We start from the raw sequence: 16,542 nt of genomic DNA, 5'->3' as shown, positions 1-16,542 counted from the left end.
CCAAGTGTACCAACGTAGGCTGTAAGAAACAGTGCAGTTGATTGGTAAAATGCATTCGTCATAGAAACTACACAGAAAAGAGAGAATACAAGAACCCTCTCCAGAAATCCAGGAAAATCATCTCATGAAAGACAAACACCAACAGCCATGGTAAAGGTCGGAATGGCATTTTGTATTTTATTTAAATTGTTGTGGATGTTCGTAACAAGAAACAAACACTTACTGTTCAGTACACGTTCTGGCAAGAGGGCATAAGAACAACAAAATAAATTTAGGAAGTGTGTCACCACACTCCCAAAATGTAACCTAAAGACTATGCTTCATGAACTATCCAATACAACTCTAACAGCGACATCAAAATATTTTTAATGTTCGATCTATAAAAATATCAGAAGAACAGGTTAGAGAAACGGAAGTGAAAATAACCCAATGGTAATTTTATTTAATTTTTCATGTCAGCATCAAATTTATTTACTGAATTGTTATTTGATTCCTGAGACAGATGGCACTAGACATTTTTGTGAGCTGCCACTGATGATCTTTAAGAAATCAAACACACACAAAAATGTTTGCACTTAATTAAACTCAGCATGGGGCAAAATCTGACATGTTGAAACTGTCTAAACGCCTACATGAGTACATTTTGACAGCTTAAAGAGCTGGTGGGTGTTGAACTTGTGTGCTTAAGTACTCAAGGTACAGATGGGTCAATAGGTCAAGTAAAAATAAGAGCTAAAGTTCATGTTAAGGTTATCGTTTCCTTTAGACCACCCTTCCAATCTTCATTTTTTATGATAAACACATTGTATAACAATATAAGTACTCATTTTAACAAGGAAAGAAATGAGACAGGTACTAATTTGGTTTCAAGAAAGAGACAACATAAAAAAAAAAAACAAGAAAACAAACAAAAAGGCTGACAAACTAAACGCATCTATAGGTATACATAAAACAAGTGGTAAAAAACAAGAACTGACATGTGATGCCAAACCAGAGATGACCAGAAAAAAAGACTATAGACTCTGACCACCTGTATTTGACCAGAAATTTATGTTCCAAAGAGACCAAAAACATAAAAAACAACTTGTGGAAGAACAAAGGCCTGAAACAAAACACATAACTAAGATGAACAGTAAAAAAACCTCTCCATGGTGCATGTTCCCATTGTAGCTGCTGTAGCTGTAACTGCTGTCTAGTTCACTTCTTTTGCTCCTTGGTTTGTGGTTAAACCAGGGAACTGTGCTGTCATTTGGTCAGAAGCAGGAGCTATATGAACGCATCCCACAGTATGGCTACGGTCTGGTGGTGGGTTCTCTGTGCTCACATCGTGTGTGGGATTGGTTCGTGGAGAGTGTACGGTGGGGCTGGGAGCCTAGAGGCAAGGAGAGGGCTTTTGCACTGGACAACCCACCTGGGTTTCTTCCCTCCACTGGTCCTCCAGGAGTCATCCTCACCGGACTCTGGCGAGCCTAATGGAGAGGCAGGAAAACCCTCTCAGACATATATACATAGCCCTGAGAAACAATCTGAGCACTTTTTACTTTCTCTCCCCATTATCAATCAACCAAGACATATAGGATGAGTAAGTGAAGGTTATGGCTTTCTGTTTAACATCCTAAAATCATCCCACACTTTCCTTAAACCACATCAAAATGTTACATGACTTGCTTTTTGTGCTTACTGGCACTGTATGACAATTTTTTTCATTCAAATCAACAAAGTAAATCTCATACATTAGACCAGGGGTGTCAAACTCATTTTCACCGAGGGCCACATCAGCATTATGGTGGCCCTCAAAGGGCCGATTGTAACGTATCCTGCTGTGATTGCAGTCTGTTGTTTTTCTTGGAGGCTGAATTCTGCATTTATATTGTCCTCCTTTACCACAGACACGGCCTCATAACACAAGTGTCATTACACACCGGTTTTTCTTCCTGAAGTACAAACTTGTTTTCACTTTCATTACATTTCCTCCTTCTGCTTAATTTTCTTACTTATCTTCTTGTACATTTTGGGATTATGTGTAAATATTTCTTAACATCATCTACTGATGTGTCACTTTGCAGGTCACAAAATCAGCATTTATGTAGGATTTTACAGTGTATTTTAAGACAATCATTCTTCCCTCACTAATAGTTTATCCCCCTTGCTCAGCTAGACAGACAGACAGACAGCTCCCTTCAGAATACAGTCGGTTTTATTTGCTTCCCAGCTGTGTGATACACTGTGTGCATCAAAATGAAGTAAAAATACAAACAATAAACACAATAAAGAACTTAATACAGTACAAGCACACAGCTGTAGTCAAGTGTTACATCTGGTACAATATGAGCTTTAACCAAGCGTAAAATAGCACTAACGAGTTAGCATTTTGTGTAAAGATACTAATTGCTATAGTAACGGTAACAATTGTATTTAATTACGGTAAATTTGTAACTAAAACGCTGTGATATACTCACTAAACATTTACAAACAACTGAGAATGCCACTACTTACAGACGATGCTTCTGTATTATATTGCAAGATAATTATCTGTATTTATTTATTATTGTTTACATTACTGACTACGCTACTTCGCGTTCTCTTTGCCGTAAAAGTCACATGGCTTCTCAGCGAAGGTCAAAGTTAGTTGCCATGACTACGATGTCACCGGTTGTCTTTCAAAGGCGCAGGTGTCCCATTAAATTAAAAGTACGTCTCTGTAACTACTCGAACCATCACAACAATCGTACAGTCGTTTAAGCTCTCGGATATGGCCCGCGGGCCGTGAGTTTGACACCCCTGCATTAGACCGAGGTGACTACACCTCAATCTCTTCAGTAAATGTTTTAACTTGGCCAGGGTCACTGTGATCTGGTGCCAATGGTGGGGACACTAGGCACAAGGTGCTAATACACTATGGATGGAATGATCAAAGCAACACCAGCCTGTGAAAAGAAGCATCTGGGAGTATATTTGTAATAAAGGGGCTTGTTTGCTTGTATGGTTTTACTGAAAAACAAAAAGTGCAAGGAGGGAAAATCCTGGACAGCGCTGCTGACATTCAAACCCAGATCTGGTGATGAGCTGGCATGCTTTTTCAAACCCAGAGTCGCAACCCTTGGGTGGGTCGCAAGCCCAAAAAAAATGGGTCGCAGAGAAAAATAATAATAATTTAACAAAGGGATTTTATCAGGCATATAAACTGAACCTTGTATGAAACGCCCCTTTGTGGAGAGAATAAGATGCATTTTTTTGTGTTGCCTGGGTCACATAAAAAATCATGGACAAAATGTGGGTCACTTTAAAAATAGTGTTAACTGTGCTAGACCACTGCACTATGTTAACTTAGCTGCCAATAAGGGTTTTATCTGCCCACAGTGATAGAGGAACTATGCGGGGTAATAGGGAGGGAGTTTTGTCAGCAATGATCAAAAAAGTGGCAGCACAGAGGAACTGGTACAGAATGTTACCAGTTTGGCTCAATACTATTGACAGACTTATTTACCTGGTTAAGTTTAGGTATACATTTTGTCTTGCAGGCTGCCAGGAGATATCGCTGGTAGCGCTGGGGCAACTCTGTTGAGTGGAAAAAAAGAAATCTTAAATCAAATTAAGTCATCACAAAAAAATTAAATGGTAGGTCATTTATTGACATCGGTGTATTTTGGAAAGAAGGGTTTTATTTATTATAATTTACATTTGTATGTAAATGTAAATCTGTATCATGCGATTACCATGTAATTTCAATTGGATACCACAAATATGGCCAAAAATACCTGGTCGCCTGACCATCAGCTTAGTTGGGCATCACATTTCACCTCTATGTGATCTTTTCATCTATAACAACAGCCACTCTTCTGAAAAGGCTTTTCACATTGCTTTGAAGTATGTCTGTGGGAATTTGTGCCCAGAGCATTTGCATGATTGGGCACTGATATTGGTCAAGACAAACAGCCATGGTACACATTAAATGGGCAAAATAATGTGAACACCTTCATTATTACAGAATTCAGGAGTTTTAGTCACACCCACTGCAAACAACTTATTGTAAAGAAGCTCCTGTGGCCTACACAGAACCCTGACCTCAACCCCACTGATGAGTTGATTGTAAGCCAGGCCTTCTTGTTCAGCTTTAATGCCTGACCTCACAAACTTTCTCTTGACTGAATGAGCACAAATTCCCACAGACACGCTTAAAGTCTAGTAGAAAAATCTTTTTCAAGTGCTATGGTTGCCAAAAAAATTCACCTTCAATTCACCTCACTTGCATGTCTTTGGACTGTGGGAGGAAACCGGAGCACCCGGAGTAAACCCACGCAGACACGGGGAGAACATGCAAACTCCACACAGAAAGGACCCGGACCACCCCACCTGGGGTTCGAACCCAGGACCTTCTTGCTGTGAGGCGACAGTGCTACCCACTAAGCCACCGCCAGGTCATGCTCCCTACTTAGTGTATGTATATGTTTGACTTGAACTGTAATGTGTTTGGGTCAACAAATTTTGCACTAATTTTAGAGAAAGTGCTTAACTGATATTTATAAAATTCACTCTTGAGCTACATTTGAGGTAGCATGATTTCATTTCCATAAATCATAAAACATCAGCTTGGACAGAAAAAAGATCAGCAAGAGGAAAAAGGTAATAGTCCTCACTTTCTAATGTTTTGTACTTTGTTACCTGTATGCACCTCCGTTGAGCTCAGGGTGCACCTGTTGCTCCACTGCTCCCCATGGTGCACTGGGAATGAAGTACTCTTTGTTTACACAGTTTCTAAGGCTGTCTGGAATACGACCTGTGACCAGACAAAGGCACGGGCAATAAAAACGTGTCCAGGTGAGCCTATGAATCTTTTTATTGATGATTGGAAATGTATGCGTGTTAGTGTGTGAAGGAAGCAAATACCTGTAATAGCTCTTCTTATCTCAGTTGCGGCCGCTTCTCGCATCTCCAGCGAAGACTGCTCGCTGTACCAAGCTGTGTGAGGAGTGCAGATCAAATTGGGTGCATCTTTCAGTGGACCCTGATTAAAACTAATAGAAAAAGAGTTGGAGAGTTTATTTGGAAACATACTGATGTGTTTAAAAACGTGTTATTGTGTGGAGCTGGAGTCAGACGCAATATCAAAACCATTACCACCCTTGTATTCTTTCAGATAATTTCCCCCCAATGTCACTATCATTACAACTACTTTTCAGAGTTGTGGCAGGACCGGTTCTACCAGGAAACACATGAGGCGCAAGGCAGGATTAGCCTGGGCAGGGTGTGAATCAGTCGCAAGGCTTCAGCCATCACCCCCCGCATCCCAGACATAGTCTGCCAATCATGTATGTATAGACACAATAGCATTAATAAAATTCAAAACCAGATCTCAAAATTGGTTGGCTAGAGTACATTTACATTTTCGGCATTTAGCGGATGCTTTAATCCAAAGCGACTTACAGTTGTGACAGTATACAATCTAAGCAATTGAGGGTTAAGGGCCTTGCTCAAGGGCCCAACAGCAGCAACCTGGCAGTGGTGAGGCTTGAACCGGCAGCCTTCTGATTACTGGATCAGTACCCTAACCACTAGGCTACAGCTGCCCTAGTGTGCCCTAGAGTAATAGATCCCTGCATCACCCGAGCTTTATTGTTACTCAATCAATAAAGCAGAATTAATTGGTTAGCCAGTTTAACGTACTGAATAGAGCCAGGCTTGATTTACAACAGCCCTGTAGAATATAAATCTTACTTGATGTAGGCCTTACCATCAAAGCAGTTACCATGAACTTTCTACAGAATAACCATGCCAAAGTATGAGGAAAGTCCAAGAAAAAGGGGGTATCATTATCTCCAAACTGAGGACACTTGGAACAGTAGTGAATCTACCCAGCCGTGGCCAGTCTATTTTAACAAATAATAACAAATTATTTAAGAAGTCATAAAGTCTTCCACAAAAACATCTTAAGAAACATCAGTGATCATCTGACATATACAAAGAAAACCCTGTACAGCCCCAAAGATGAAAATAAACCAATTTCACAGTAAGAATACATTTTACAAACAGCCAAACATGGCAGTAGTGGTGTAATATCGTGGTGGTTCTTGGCAGCATCAGGAACTGGAAGACTTGCTGTTTATGATGAATACATAAAGAAAATGATAAATTCTAGTCTTTGGAAAGGACACTGGGGCATTTATCTGTAAAGCATAATTGCGCTATGCTGCAGTACAATGATTCACAACACAAAAGCGATTGAAAACAAACAGAACACAAGCTTCTTAGTGGTATAGTTAAAGTCCTGACATTAACCCAAATAAGAACTGGCTTGAATTAATCCACAAGGATGTAAAAGACTAAGATCCAATTTTTAGAAAGTGTAAAATTGCATTTTTTGCTGCTGAAGTTGGTGCAATCAGTTAACAAGCTAGGGAGCAATTTACTGGGAACAGCTTTTTTGATGTAATCCCACAGAAGAAACACCAAAGGACCGTGCAAGCAATTTGCTTTAAGGTTTCAGAAATAATTAGGTGACCTAAACTCCATCTATGTGTGTATAATTTGTAACAATAAAGCCATAAACTCTGTCGGCAACAAAGTTTAAATATTCCATGCAGTTCAAATTTTAATCAGTGTGTATCAGGGCCTTAATATGAGCAGAAAAACACTCCCCACACATGCAGTTTGTTTGGCTTTTAATTCCTTGTTTACTCTAATTAACTTTTTAAGCAGGGAAGGTATAGTCATGAGAGGCATGTATTAGACCAACAGTTTATGGTTTTACATACGAGTCCTCAATTTGACATTGTTCTGATTGAGGAATTCTCTCATTGAGTTGGTCATAGTTAGTCGCAGTGTTTCCCTGGTGTATTTAGGACATTCTGTCAGAACATGTCTTATGGTGATCGAAGGCTACAGAAGGAAGCCTCCTCTCCCTTTATCAGCTATGAGTGTGGGAGATGCAGCATCTTGTGTATAATACTTGGTTTCTACCTTTTTCTGGGGTTGAGAGGAAGGTGAAGATTTATTTCAGAGCATATTTCATGCAGCTTGTTGTTGGTTAGTGAGTCATATTCTACTTGCCACTCGTTTCGTATGTATGCTGTTATTAAAATGGAAATATATTTAGGTGGGAGTTTGAGATTTACTGTCTGCTCACTTGTTCTTCCTCTCGCTAGCTGATCAACTATTTCATTTACCGCTATCCCACAGTGCCCCACACATGCAGGCTGCAACGATTTGCCCAATACTCTCTACACCAAACAGCATGGCTCCAAGCATTCATTGCTCACCCAAATGGTGAAAAAGGTCATAAAAGGTTTAATGTGCAAGAAAGTAAGCAATTACATTTTATTTTAGATTTTTTTTCAAAGCCAGTACCAAAATACACTGTTTTAAGCAGTAGTATGACAGCCTAGTTCACCATGTATTTTAACTTATGTTTTATAAACAGGTAAGTCTTTTTTAGTAAGAGAGATTTTTAACATATACTAAAACCAGTACACCAAAGCTGCTAAGGTTACTCATTCTGCCCGCTCCCAAGCTGAAAGGTAACCACTGCTAGAAATGCTTGTCTGTCTTAATTTACACCACACACTGCAATCCTGCAACATTTGCAATTAACCTAGAAAGTTAAATAACACATCGCAGTAAGTATATGGGTAATGGAAACTAATCTCACCTGAATGGTTCTGACTCATGCACATCGAGAGCAGCTCCTCGAATTCTTCCTTCTTTCAGGGCCTGAGCCAGAGCTTTCTCATCCACTAGACCGCCACGTGCACAGTTCACCAGGAAAGCACCCTGGCGCATCTACAGCACAAAGTTTACATGATATCATCATCATCAACTAGGGTTTGACCAAGTACACTTATTGGCCACATTATTGGGAACTAGGACGTTTCAAAGTCACATAAATTCATATGTTTCATAAATAATAAATATATACTAAAATAAATACATATAATATATGGACATAATTAATATATAAATCATAGCAACTACTGATGCTTGCTGCTCCAGAGCATACGTAATAGTCTAACAGTTATTGTACTTTACAAATATTTTATTAAAAATATCAATTCTTATGTAAGATCTTTTAATTAAGCTTATTAAGCTGTTGGACAAGGATTTTATTATTCAGATGTTTAAGAAACTGCAAACTTGAGTTTTGCTCAAGAACTACCTTCCATGAGGCACACTAGAAATCAATAAATGATAATGAGGAGGGTTGATCAATCTTATTAGTGTATTGTGGCTGTCTGTAGTTTGTGTGTATTGTGTGTGCTTGTCTGTTATTGGTAATAGTACCCCACCTGTTTGATGGTAAAGTCATTAATGAGGTGGTGATTATGTTCGTTGAGGTTGCAGTGCAGAGATACACAGTCACTTTGGTAGAGCAGATCCTGCAGGGTGTACACTCTCTGTACACCCAGTGAGCGTTCTAACCCATCTTGTAGATAGGGATCATAAAAGATCACACTGAAGCCGAACACTTTTGCCCGAACTGCCACTGCCTGACCTGTTCTGCCTGTTCGACACAAAGACAAATACATAGAATTACTATTAGTAAAATTCATTTTAAAGTGTGTTAGGTTGGTTGGTTGGTTGGTTGAGTTTTATCGCCATTATAAGCTCTGTATTTAGAGCCATCTCTATGGCGTGCCATTTGTATGTTTTAAAACATTCTTATTAAAAAGGATGTTAAAACCATGAAAGGGGTTTTAGGAGATATATGTGCATCAAAACTGTGGAGGTTAAAATGACAACAAATGTTTCAATTTAATGCTTTTCAGAAATGTTAAAATCTTAAAATGAGTAGTTTTCCTAAAAATGACATTTATGTTCGATCCCATCAGGTACAGATTTCTGTCCTGGGTAAAAACTTTGCATTCACATAGAATATAGTTCATTGTTAGGGTAGTTGAGCAATAAAGGCACTTTGGGGCCTGTTCTCCTTTTAGTAGATGTCCATGTGTGAGTCCTGAATGTCCTATCTTGCATCGTGTGAGGGCTACTTGGTCCCCCCTCTTTTGGGTATAGTTCATTTTGTATGGTTGTACGCTTTGTTGAATTTTCCTGAGTTTGACATTGTCTTGTAAGTCCCAGTTCTCTTGCCATTTCTCATGTACATAACTCTTTATGAGGGGTCTTAGGTCTGTTGGTGGGATGTACATTGGTGTAAGTGTGTTAGGACACTTTCACACTGGTGTAGACCAGACCTGCGTGTGACATGTACACACTTCCTGAAACTTGTAACTAAGCTTTGGCAATACAAATGTCCTCATTTGTCATGCCAATAAAGCTACCTTCGAATGTACAGATGCTTTTGAATCCAGGTGCTTTGGACAGCAACAGACCACCTGTGGTCTACGGTTTGCACTAAAAAACTTTTGATTAAGTGCTAGCACTGAAGGCAGTAAGACAAGAACCTAACTTGCAACATATGCAACATGCTACCCATTCAGCAATAACCGTTTGGCATGGTTTAAATGTTAATAAAAGGACCAAAACAGCATTAATAAAATTAAAACCATTTCCCACTTTATAGTTGTCCATCAACCACCTCACTCAAAACAGCAGAAATATTAATTAGGATGCTATAAGAATGTAGGTACATCATATGACCAAGAGTGTATGGACCTGACCCTGAGTATGGTGGGCATCCTATCTGATAAGCAATAAAAACAAATCTGTAATGAAAATTTTCTCAACAAAACAAACTCAGATATTTATGGGTGCAGGAATCTGTCTCCGTCTAAGTCATATACCAAAGCCGATGAGTCCAAGCGTCTCTCCACGTATGCGTGCTGCTCCTGATGCCAGCTCTCTGATTTGCTCCACACTCTGAAACCGAGAACCATCCCGCAGAGCCTGGTACAGCCACGTGTTTCTTCGGTACAGGTTCAAGATGTGGCACAGCGTAGAGTCTGCCGTTTCCTCCACAGCCGCTGATGGGATATTACATACCGCAATGCCTGCAGGAACACACAAACAAACAAAAAAAGCATAAGCGTAGCTCAATGAGCAAAACATGTGAAAATGTGTGCAATCTTCGTGATGCAATGCCTTTTTTATGAAGCTGAACGTGTATCTGGAGTTCATTTAAATGCAATGGCTCATCATTTGCATTTTAGAGATACAAGACTTTTGGAAATGGAAATGCTGCACTTACAAATAGACTCGCTATTCAAAAATGCACAAGTCATTATTCAAATTGAATGTTACTTAGTATTGACAGTGAGAGGCAGTAGTGAGCCATCATCTGTTAACCCACAACAATGGATTCAGACTTCATTTACAAGATAAAATGGGGAAAAGCCTAATATTCCACCTATGCATACATTCTGTCCATGCAAAATCTAGGGTTTAATAAATTGCTTATCAGCTTATACACATGCATTCACCCAGCAGTAAAAAATAAAACCCATCAGTGGGGAAAAAAGCTATAGAAAATACAAAACATCTATATAAAAAGCTATATAAAACAGATTATGTTGATTTTTAACTGAAATTCAGAGCTTTGAAATTGATATTAAAGCAAGGATATGAAAATGGAACTATCCTTAATACAAAATGCACAGTCCCTATTTTGCATTGCATCATGCTGCAAATTTAATAATAATACAAAACTTAAAGAAAGGTAAAGAAACAAAATTCTTTATTGCTAATTAAACCAGCTGCACTTACTTTTTTGTAACACTTACTCACAAAACTTTGAAGTACAGTATGTCTGTGGGAATTTGTGCCCATTCAGTCAAAAGAACATTTGTATGACTGCGCACTGATTTTCAGCTAGAAAGCCTCAATTGATGTTCCGGTTCATTTCAAAGCTGTTCAGTTTGTCTGAGGTTTACTTTAAATCAAGCTTTTCTTCATTTCTTTATAGACCTTGCTTTGTGCACAGGTTCACAGTAAAGCTGGAACAGGAAAGAACCTTCCCTAAACTTGCTGCAAAGTTGGAAGTACATAATTTCCTTTATATAACTAATTTATTACACCTGTATAAATAAAAAGTGGTGTCCCAATACTTCTGTCTATACTGTAGTGTATTTGCACCTAGATTTTTTCACCATTTTTAAGCAGATGTTCATTTTTAGAAGGTGATAAGGTATTGTCAGCAACTTTAGGCAGAATGCCGTATCAAATCCATGATGAGTCATAGGCTGTAAAAGCCGTTTAAACCTTTCAAACCAAAAAGCTCCTTTCACTTTCTGTACTCCTACACAAAGCTTCTGAATAACGCAGCCTCAGAGCCGCACTATTCATACCCTGCTAAAGCTGTGCTTAAACTGAGCAAAACTTGACCTTGTCAAGATCTACAGATAGTCTCACCCATCTCTCCAGCCGCTTTAATATCAATGTTATCGTAGCCGCTGCCAATGCGGATGATAATTCGTAGTGCTTTGAACTTTTCCAGGTCCTCTCTTGTCAATGTGATGGTGTGATACATCAATGCTCCTACCGCCTCGTTTAGTACCTGCCAAAAAAAAATGCAAAACTTTATTATTAGAAACTCATACCCCATCATTATATGCTTCCTGAGGGAAAGAACATTCTGCTGGTCCTAATTAAGAAAACAAGGGAACAAAAGTGCGAGATAATGAAATTCTATATTCAAAATTTAGGGAAAGCTTACACAGAACATTTGTTAGTCTGCTTAATATAATATGAAACCATGGTTATTAAAAAGTAAAAAAAGAAGCTGCACACCAAGATGAATCATTTTAATGAACACACCCTTGATAGTCTGTGGAGAAATAAATATACCCAGTGCCATCTTAACACAGCATGTACATTTACGGCATTTACCATACGCCTTTGTCAAAATTGACTTACAATTATTACGGGGTTACAAGCCTTGCTTAAGGGCCCAACAATACCAACCTGGTACCTCAACCATTAAGCTACCACTGCCCAATAAATACAACAAAAATAAACAGAATAAATATGTATTTAATATCACTCTAGGGTGCTTGGGTCACACAGTGGTAAATTGCGCAGTTCATATCCCCAGTTATGCAGTCAGAACGTTTGTTAGTCTGGGTAATATGAAATGAAACAATGGTTATTAAAAAGTTTTTAAAAAGCTGCACACCAAGGTGAACCATTTTAATAAACACAGTCTTGATAGTGGTGAAAGTACATATACCCAGTGCTATCTTAACACAGCATAAAACGTATGTTATGTATGTTAATGTAAATACTGCCTTCTTGTAAAATTATGTGCAATATATAGACACTTGTTCTAAAATAAATGTCTGCTTTATTAGATCTAATGATTACATGCTTACTGAGGGAGAAAAGTTTCTACTGGTCATAATTAAGAATTCCTGAATTTTTTTTGATAGAAGAATAGTGTGCTGCTTGTAAAGACCAGACTGGTAAGTTTTATTCATGTAATGTTTATATTCAGAAAAGCTGGCAGTAATGAAGCTTGGCTTTGTCTAGTGTATTAGAACCTAATTATTAATTACAGGTAGTTTATTGGTTGATGTTTTAACCAATGGGATTTTTGCACAGGACCAGTTGTTTTTTTATTCATTAGAAAAAAAAATACTTTGTGTTGTACTTTGTTTATCTACACCATATTAAATATTAAATAATTTATTTTTGTTTGTGTCAGAATGAAAAACAATGACTTATATTGACCGATATTCCCCCCCCAAAAAAAGAGACATGACGTGTGTATACTGTGAACCTTCTCATGGATCTCTTGTGTGGACTGAGCATCACAGAAAGCAACGGTTGCTAGATCTTTAAGAATGGGCATCTCCACTGTGCAGTCTCGCCCATCCAGCAGAGCAATCAGCGGCCGGGGATGCATTAGGCCGTTCATGATCTGAGGCCTTATACCTGCAATAGAAAGACAAAAAAAAGAGATAGTTTTTAAATATTTGTACGTTTTTCAAAGGCACTTTACATATTAAACTGTATAAGAAAAAAAAAGACTAAGAACAGGAGAAACACTTAGCATGACTTTCCAGCTCGGCCTCTTGCCATGAAACTGGTCGTCATGGAGATTACTTGAAGAGAATTGTGAATATATTTAATTTAAGGGCATTTGCAAGAGTGACTTTATTTCCCTGTTCTTTCTCCAGTCTCTAAATGTCCATTCCTGAGCAGTCATTTACAATGCTATTACTAAAAAAGAATACTGTACCCTTTTAGATTAAGAAGCTGGCAGTAGATGTGGACCAAGTGGCACAATATTCCACAATAGAATCATCACACACTTAATGCTGCACACTCAACCATCAACATGTACATAAACACACAAATCACCAGATAAAACTCACAACCCAGTGTGGTGTAGATAGGTCCTGTAAATAAAAAATTGCCAACAAATTTGTCACTTGGTGGCCTTTATTGGAAATAATGTATAGTTTAATACTTCAAGTATTTTGGGGGGTGTGGGCTGGGCAAATAAAAAAGGTTGTAAAATGCCCCTTCAATATATATACAAGCTTACAGACACATGAGAATGGTTAGTGTTATTTTCATTTATATGGTGAAGATCTCTGTTACTACCACCAAGAAAGCAGGACCAATTATGCTCTATTAGGACTCCCGTCCATGCCTGGCAACAGATAACACCTAACTATTATTCTGCACATGAGCCCAGTCGAGCTTCTACATACAGACACAAGTGGCTATGTCTGGGGTGTCCTGTCTTGGGTGTGTTACTGCAATTCGCCCAGTGATTTCAGGGGAACAGGACTCACCATGACCATGACATAACTAGGATAAAGCGGTGGTAAAAAAAAATACAAGAAACTACAATGATACTTTAAATGACATGATAACATTATTTGAAAGTGTAGGGAAGATTCCCTTGCCTGCAATCACACTAACACAGTGCTCCCTCCAATGAGAACATTTTCCCTACTAAATGTGACTGAGCTGAAATACAGACATTTTTAACACTTTGTTAAACACTAATTAGCCCAATGCTGATTTATTATTAGCCTTAAATCTTTAACATAGGACAAGACATGGTACAACACTGAAGTTTAAAGAAATGACAGAACCTCACTATGATGGTAGAAGCATTTACAGACAGCTATGACTGTAAGTGTTCTTAATGCTGCAGGAGTGTGCTGTCAGAGCTAAAAGGTTTTTTGGACATGTGCTGCAGAGACAAATAGAGCCTTGAGTGGTTCGTTCTTAAACAAGCTAAGCTGAGCTGAGAGGGTACTCTTCACTAGTACCTAATCCAATCAAAAAGTATTACCTCCTCATGTGAAAGAGATCAAACTTCCAACGTCAAAAAAAAAAAAGAAGGAGCGGGAAAAAGAAGAGGATGGGTGATGAAGTACGCAATGCAATCGTATGCCCAAAACCACATGAACAATGAAGGAAATGAGCCGAAGTTTCCATGGCATGGACACGGGCTGACGTGTGTGTCTGATAGAGTGCATAAGCAAGATCTCGGCGGTGCAGGAGTGCTTTCGGCTCCAGCATACAAGAAGGCGAGAGAGAGTGAGAAGGAGCGAGCAGCTTGATTGAGAGCGGCAGCCAAGTGGCTTCACCTCACATCATATAGCCATTCCTGGTTACCTAGCAACCTAATTTCTTAGAGTATGCTGGTGGATGTCCTGGGAAAAAAAGTGCAGGAACTTGAACACACACACAAAAACATATCTGCCAGACTATATGACTTGCCAAGAGGTTGAAGGGGAATTAATATATACATTTAGTTACATGCCAAACCACCGTTATTCAAACCGTTTCTCATGCAGGATGGAAAGACTGCTGACAAACCTAAATCTACTCATATAAATAAGCTTGTACAAGTTTAAGATTAGATTATGTACTTTATTCAGTAAATGAATACCATCCATCCCATGCAGAAAGCGGGGTTCGTTATGCCATATTGGACTTGGCCAAGAGATGTTAGGTGATTGCTATGACATCAAATGGGCTTAAACTTTTTATTTCATTTGAGCAAATTGTAAGACTTTTTAGAATATCTGGTCTGTACTAAACTTGCTAACAAGGTTCCAATTCCCAACTGCAATTCCTCTGCCGCTTGCTTTGCTCCCGCTTTGACCAACGAGAGCCGTAGACTAGCACATGCCCTGACATGGCCACTACTTTTTGCCTGCCAGTGGTAGACTCTCCCATTGACCTGTACAGAGAGTCACACTATGCACTCTGCGAATAATCCCCCACTTGTTTTTGCATCGACAGTGCAGGACCTTGCCAACCTCTTTTCCTTAGGCAAGGCCAACTTGTCAAGATTAGACCAGTGCACCACCAAACTGTTTTTAAAAGGTAATGCAATTCATGCACATTATCATCTCAACATTGACAAGTCTTTTCTGGTAAGGCCTCCCATGTGTATTATTTTTTACCGCATTCCTTCCATTTACTCCTTGTAGTGGCCCAAATTAGATTATTAAAAACTAACAGATGCCTATTATGTGAAAGCCCCACTATCTACCTCATATACCTCAGGAAACAAACTTAAGGTTGATCTGATGTCCCACTAAGGATTCAGGGAAGACAAACATCAATGCGTCTCTCTGTACTGAGGTGGAATTAATAACTTCTAAATGTCCAAACAGCTTTAAATTTCTAAAAAAAAAAAAACACACAATCATTTTGGACACACTGTGCTTTTTTAACCTACTTAGTCCTGACCAGATTTTGCTAAACTGTGTTCTTACTGTTATATATTTTCACTACAGTAAGAAAATTTCTACCAAGTAAAAGACAATGCATAAGTCTAAGGCTAAATGCTTTAAGCGTAATGTCCAAAAAAATCCAATGTAAAGCTTAGTCTATTATGTTCTGATATTAAAGTAAATTTCTCCATTTTATTAAGAGAATTTTTTTGTTATCCACGTTTCCATCCAACACACATGGCAAAGCTAACATTGATTTATTGTTATGGTTATGTGTCAGCAGGATCTCTTTTTACCAGTCTATTTCAATTCAAATATTTTCTGCACTGTAGTCTATACAAAATCTATCTGAGCCTCATTCGTTTAAAATCATTACCAATTTGTAAAATAAAAAAGCATAGAAATAAACAAAGCCAAAGCTCATATCTTTTGTCACGGTCATGGTTTCATTGCAGCATGATTTAAAAGCAGTGACATAGCTCTATCTACAGCACAGCTAGTGGAGAATTTGCTGCACAGCAACACTGGTTTTTAGGGACCTGGGCTTGTTTCCTTTAAATTAACGGGCACCCTGGCCAGGGAATATTCATGCCTTGGGTTTAGTGTTACTGGGTGTTACCAAACTTGCCACAAACCTGACCAGGATGAAACATAGTGAAAATATGCTGATACGAAAATATACCATGTCCATCAGTTAAATTGGTCAGTTTTTTATTGCTGTTCATGATCATTTCAAACATATTTTGTCATATTTTACCAGACCTAGACAATAAGCATAATATCTTATACAAAATATTTAAGGTATTAAGATATTTAAGGTTTGTGGTTTTCACCTGATTTAGTCAAATGAGTTACCAATATTAAGTCATGCAGAAAAAGAAAAAAATCAGCATCTACATAATCTTCTATGACACTAGCGGGAAACATGCTCCTTGCCTGGAAACTGCTG

General features: G+C 38.5%; 1 protein-coding gene across 3 annotated transcripts in view; it reads right to left on the bottom strand.

The window, feature by feature from the left end:
* Positions 1-151: 151 nt before the first annotated feature.
* Positions 152-16,542, bottom strand: part of ctbp2a (C-terminal binding protein 2a) — a 48,946-nt gene continuing 32,555 nt past the window's right edge. For all 3 annotated transcript variants that reach the window (XM_063007492.1, XM_063007493.1, XM_063007491.1), the window contains 9 exons: positions 12,665-12,819; positions 11,299-11,443; positions 9,735-9,941; positions 8,280-8,494; positions 7,646-7,776; positions 4,888-5,015; positions 4,663-4,777; positions 3,488-3,558; positions 152-1,469 (listed from right to left, as the gene is read on the bottom strand). In XM_063007492.1, coding sequence (XP_062863562.1) covers positions 3,498-3,558; positions 4,663-4,777; positions 4,888-5,015; positions 7,646-7,776; positions 8,280-8,494; positions 9,735-9,941; positions 11,299-11,443; positions 12,665-12,819 — 1,157 coding nt within the window. In that variant the 3' untranslated portion in view covers positions 152-1,469; positions 3,488-3,497. The remainder of the gene's footprint in view (positions 1,470-3,487; positions 3,559-4,662; positions 4,778-4,887; positions 5,016-7,645; positions 7,777-8,279; positions 8,495-9,734; positions 9,942-11,298; positions 11,444-12,664; positions 12,820-16,542) is intronic.

This window comes from Trichomycterus rosablanca, chromosome 13 (genome assembly GCF_030014385.1).
Source record: "Trichomycterus rosablanca isolate fTriRos1 chromosome 13, fTriRos1.hap1, whole genome shotgun sequence".
Taxonomy (NCBI): Eukaryota; Metazoa; Chordata; class Actinopteri; order Siluriformes; family Trichomycteridae; genus Trichomycterus; species Trichomycterus rosablanca.
This window is presented reverse-complemented; position numbering and strand designations above follow the sequence as displayed.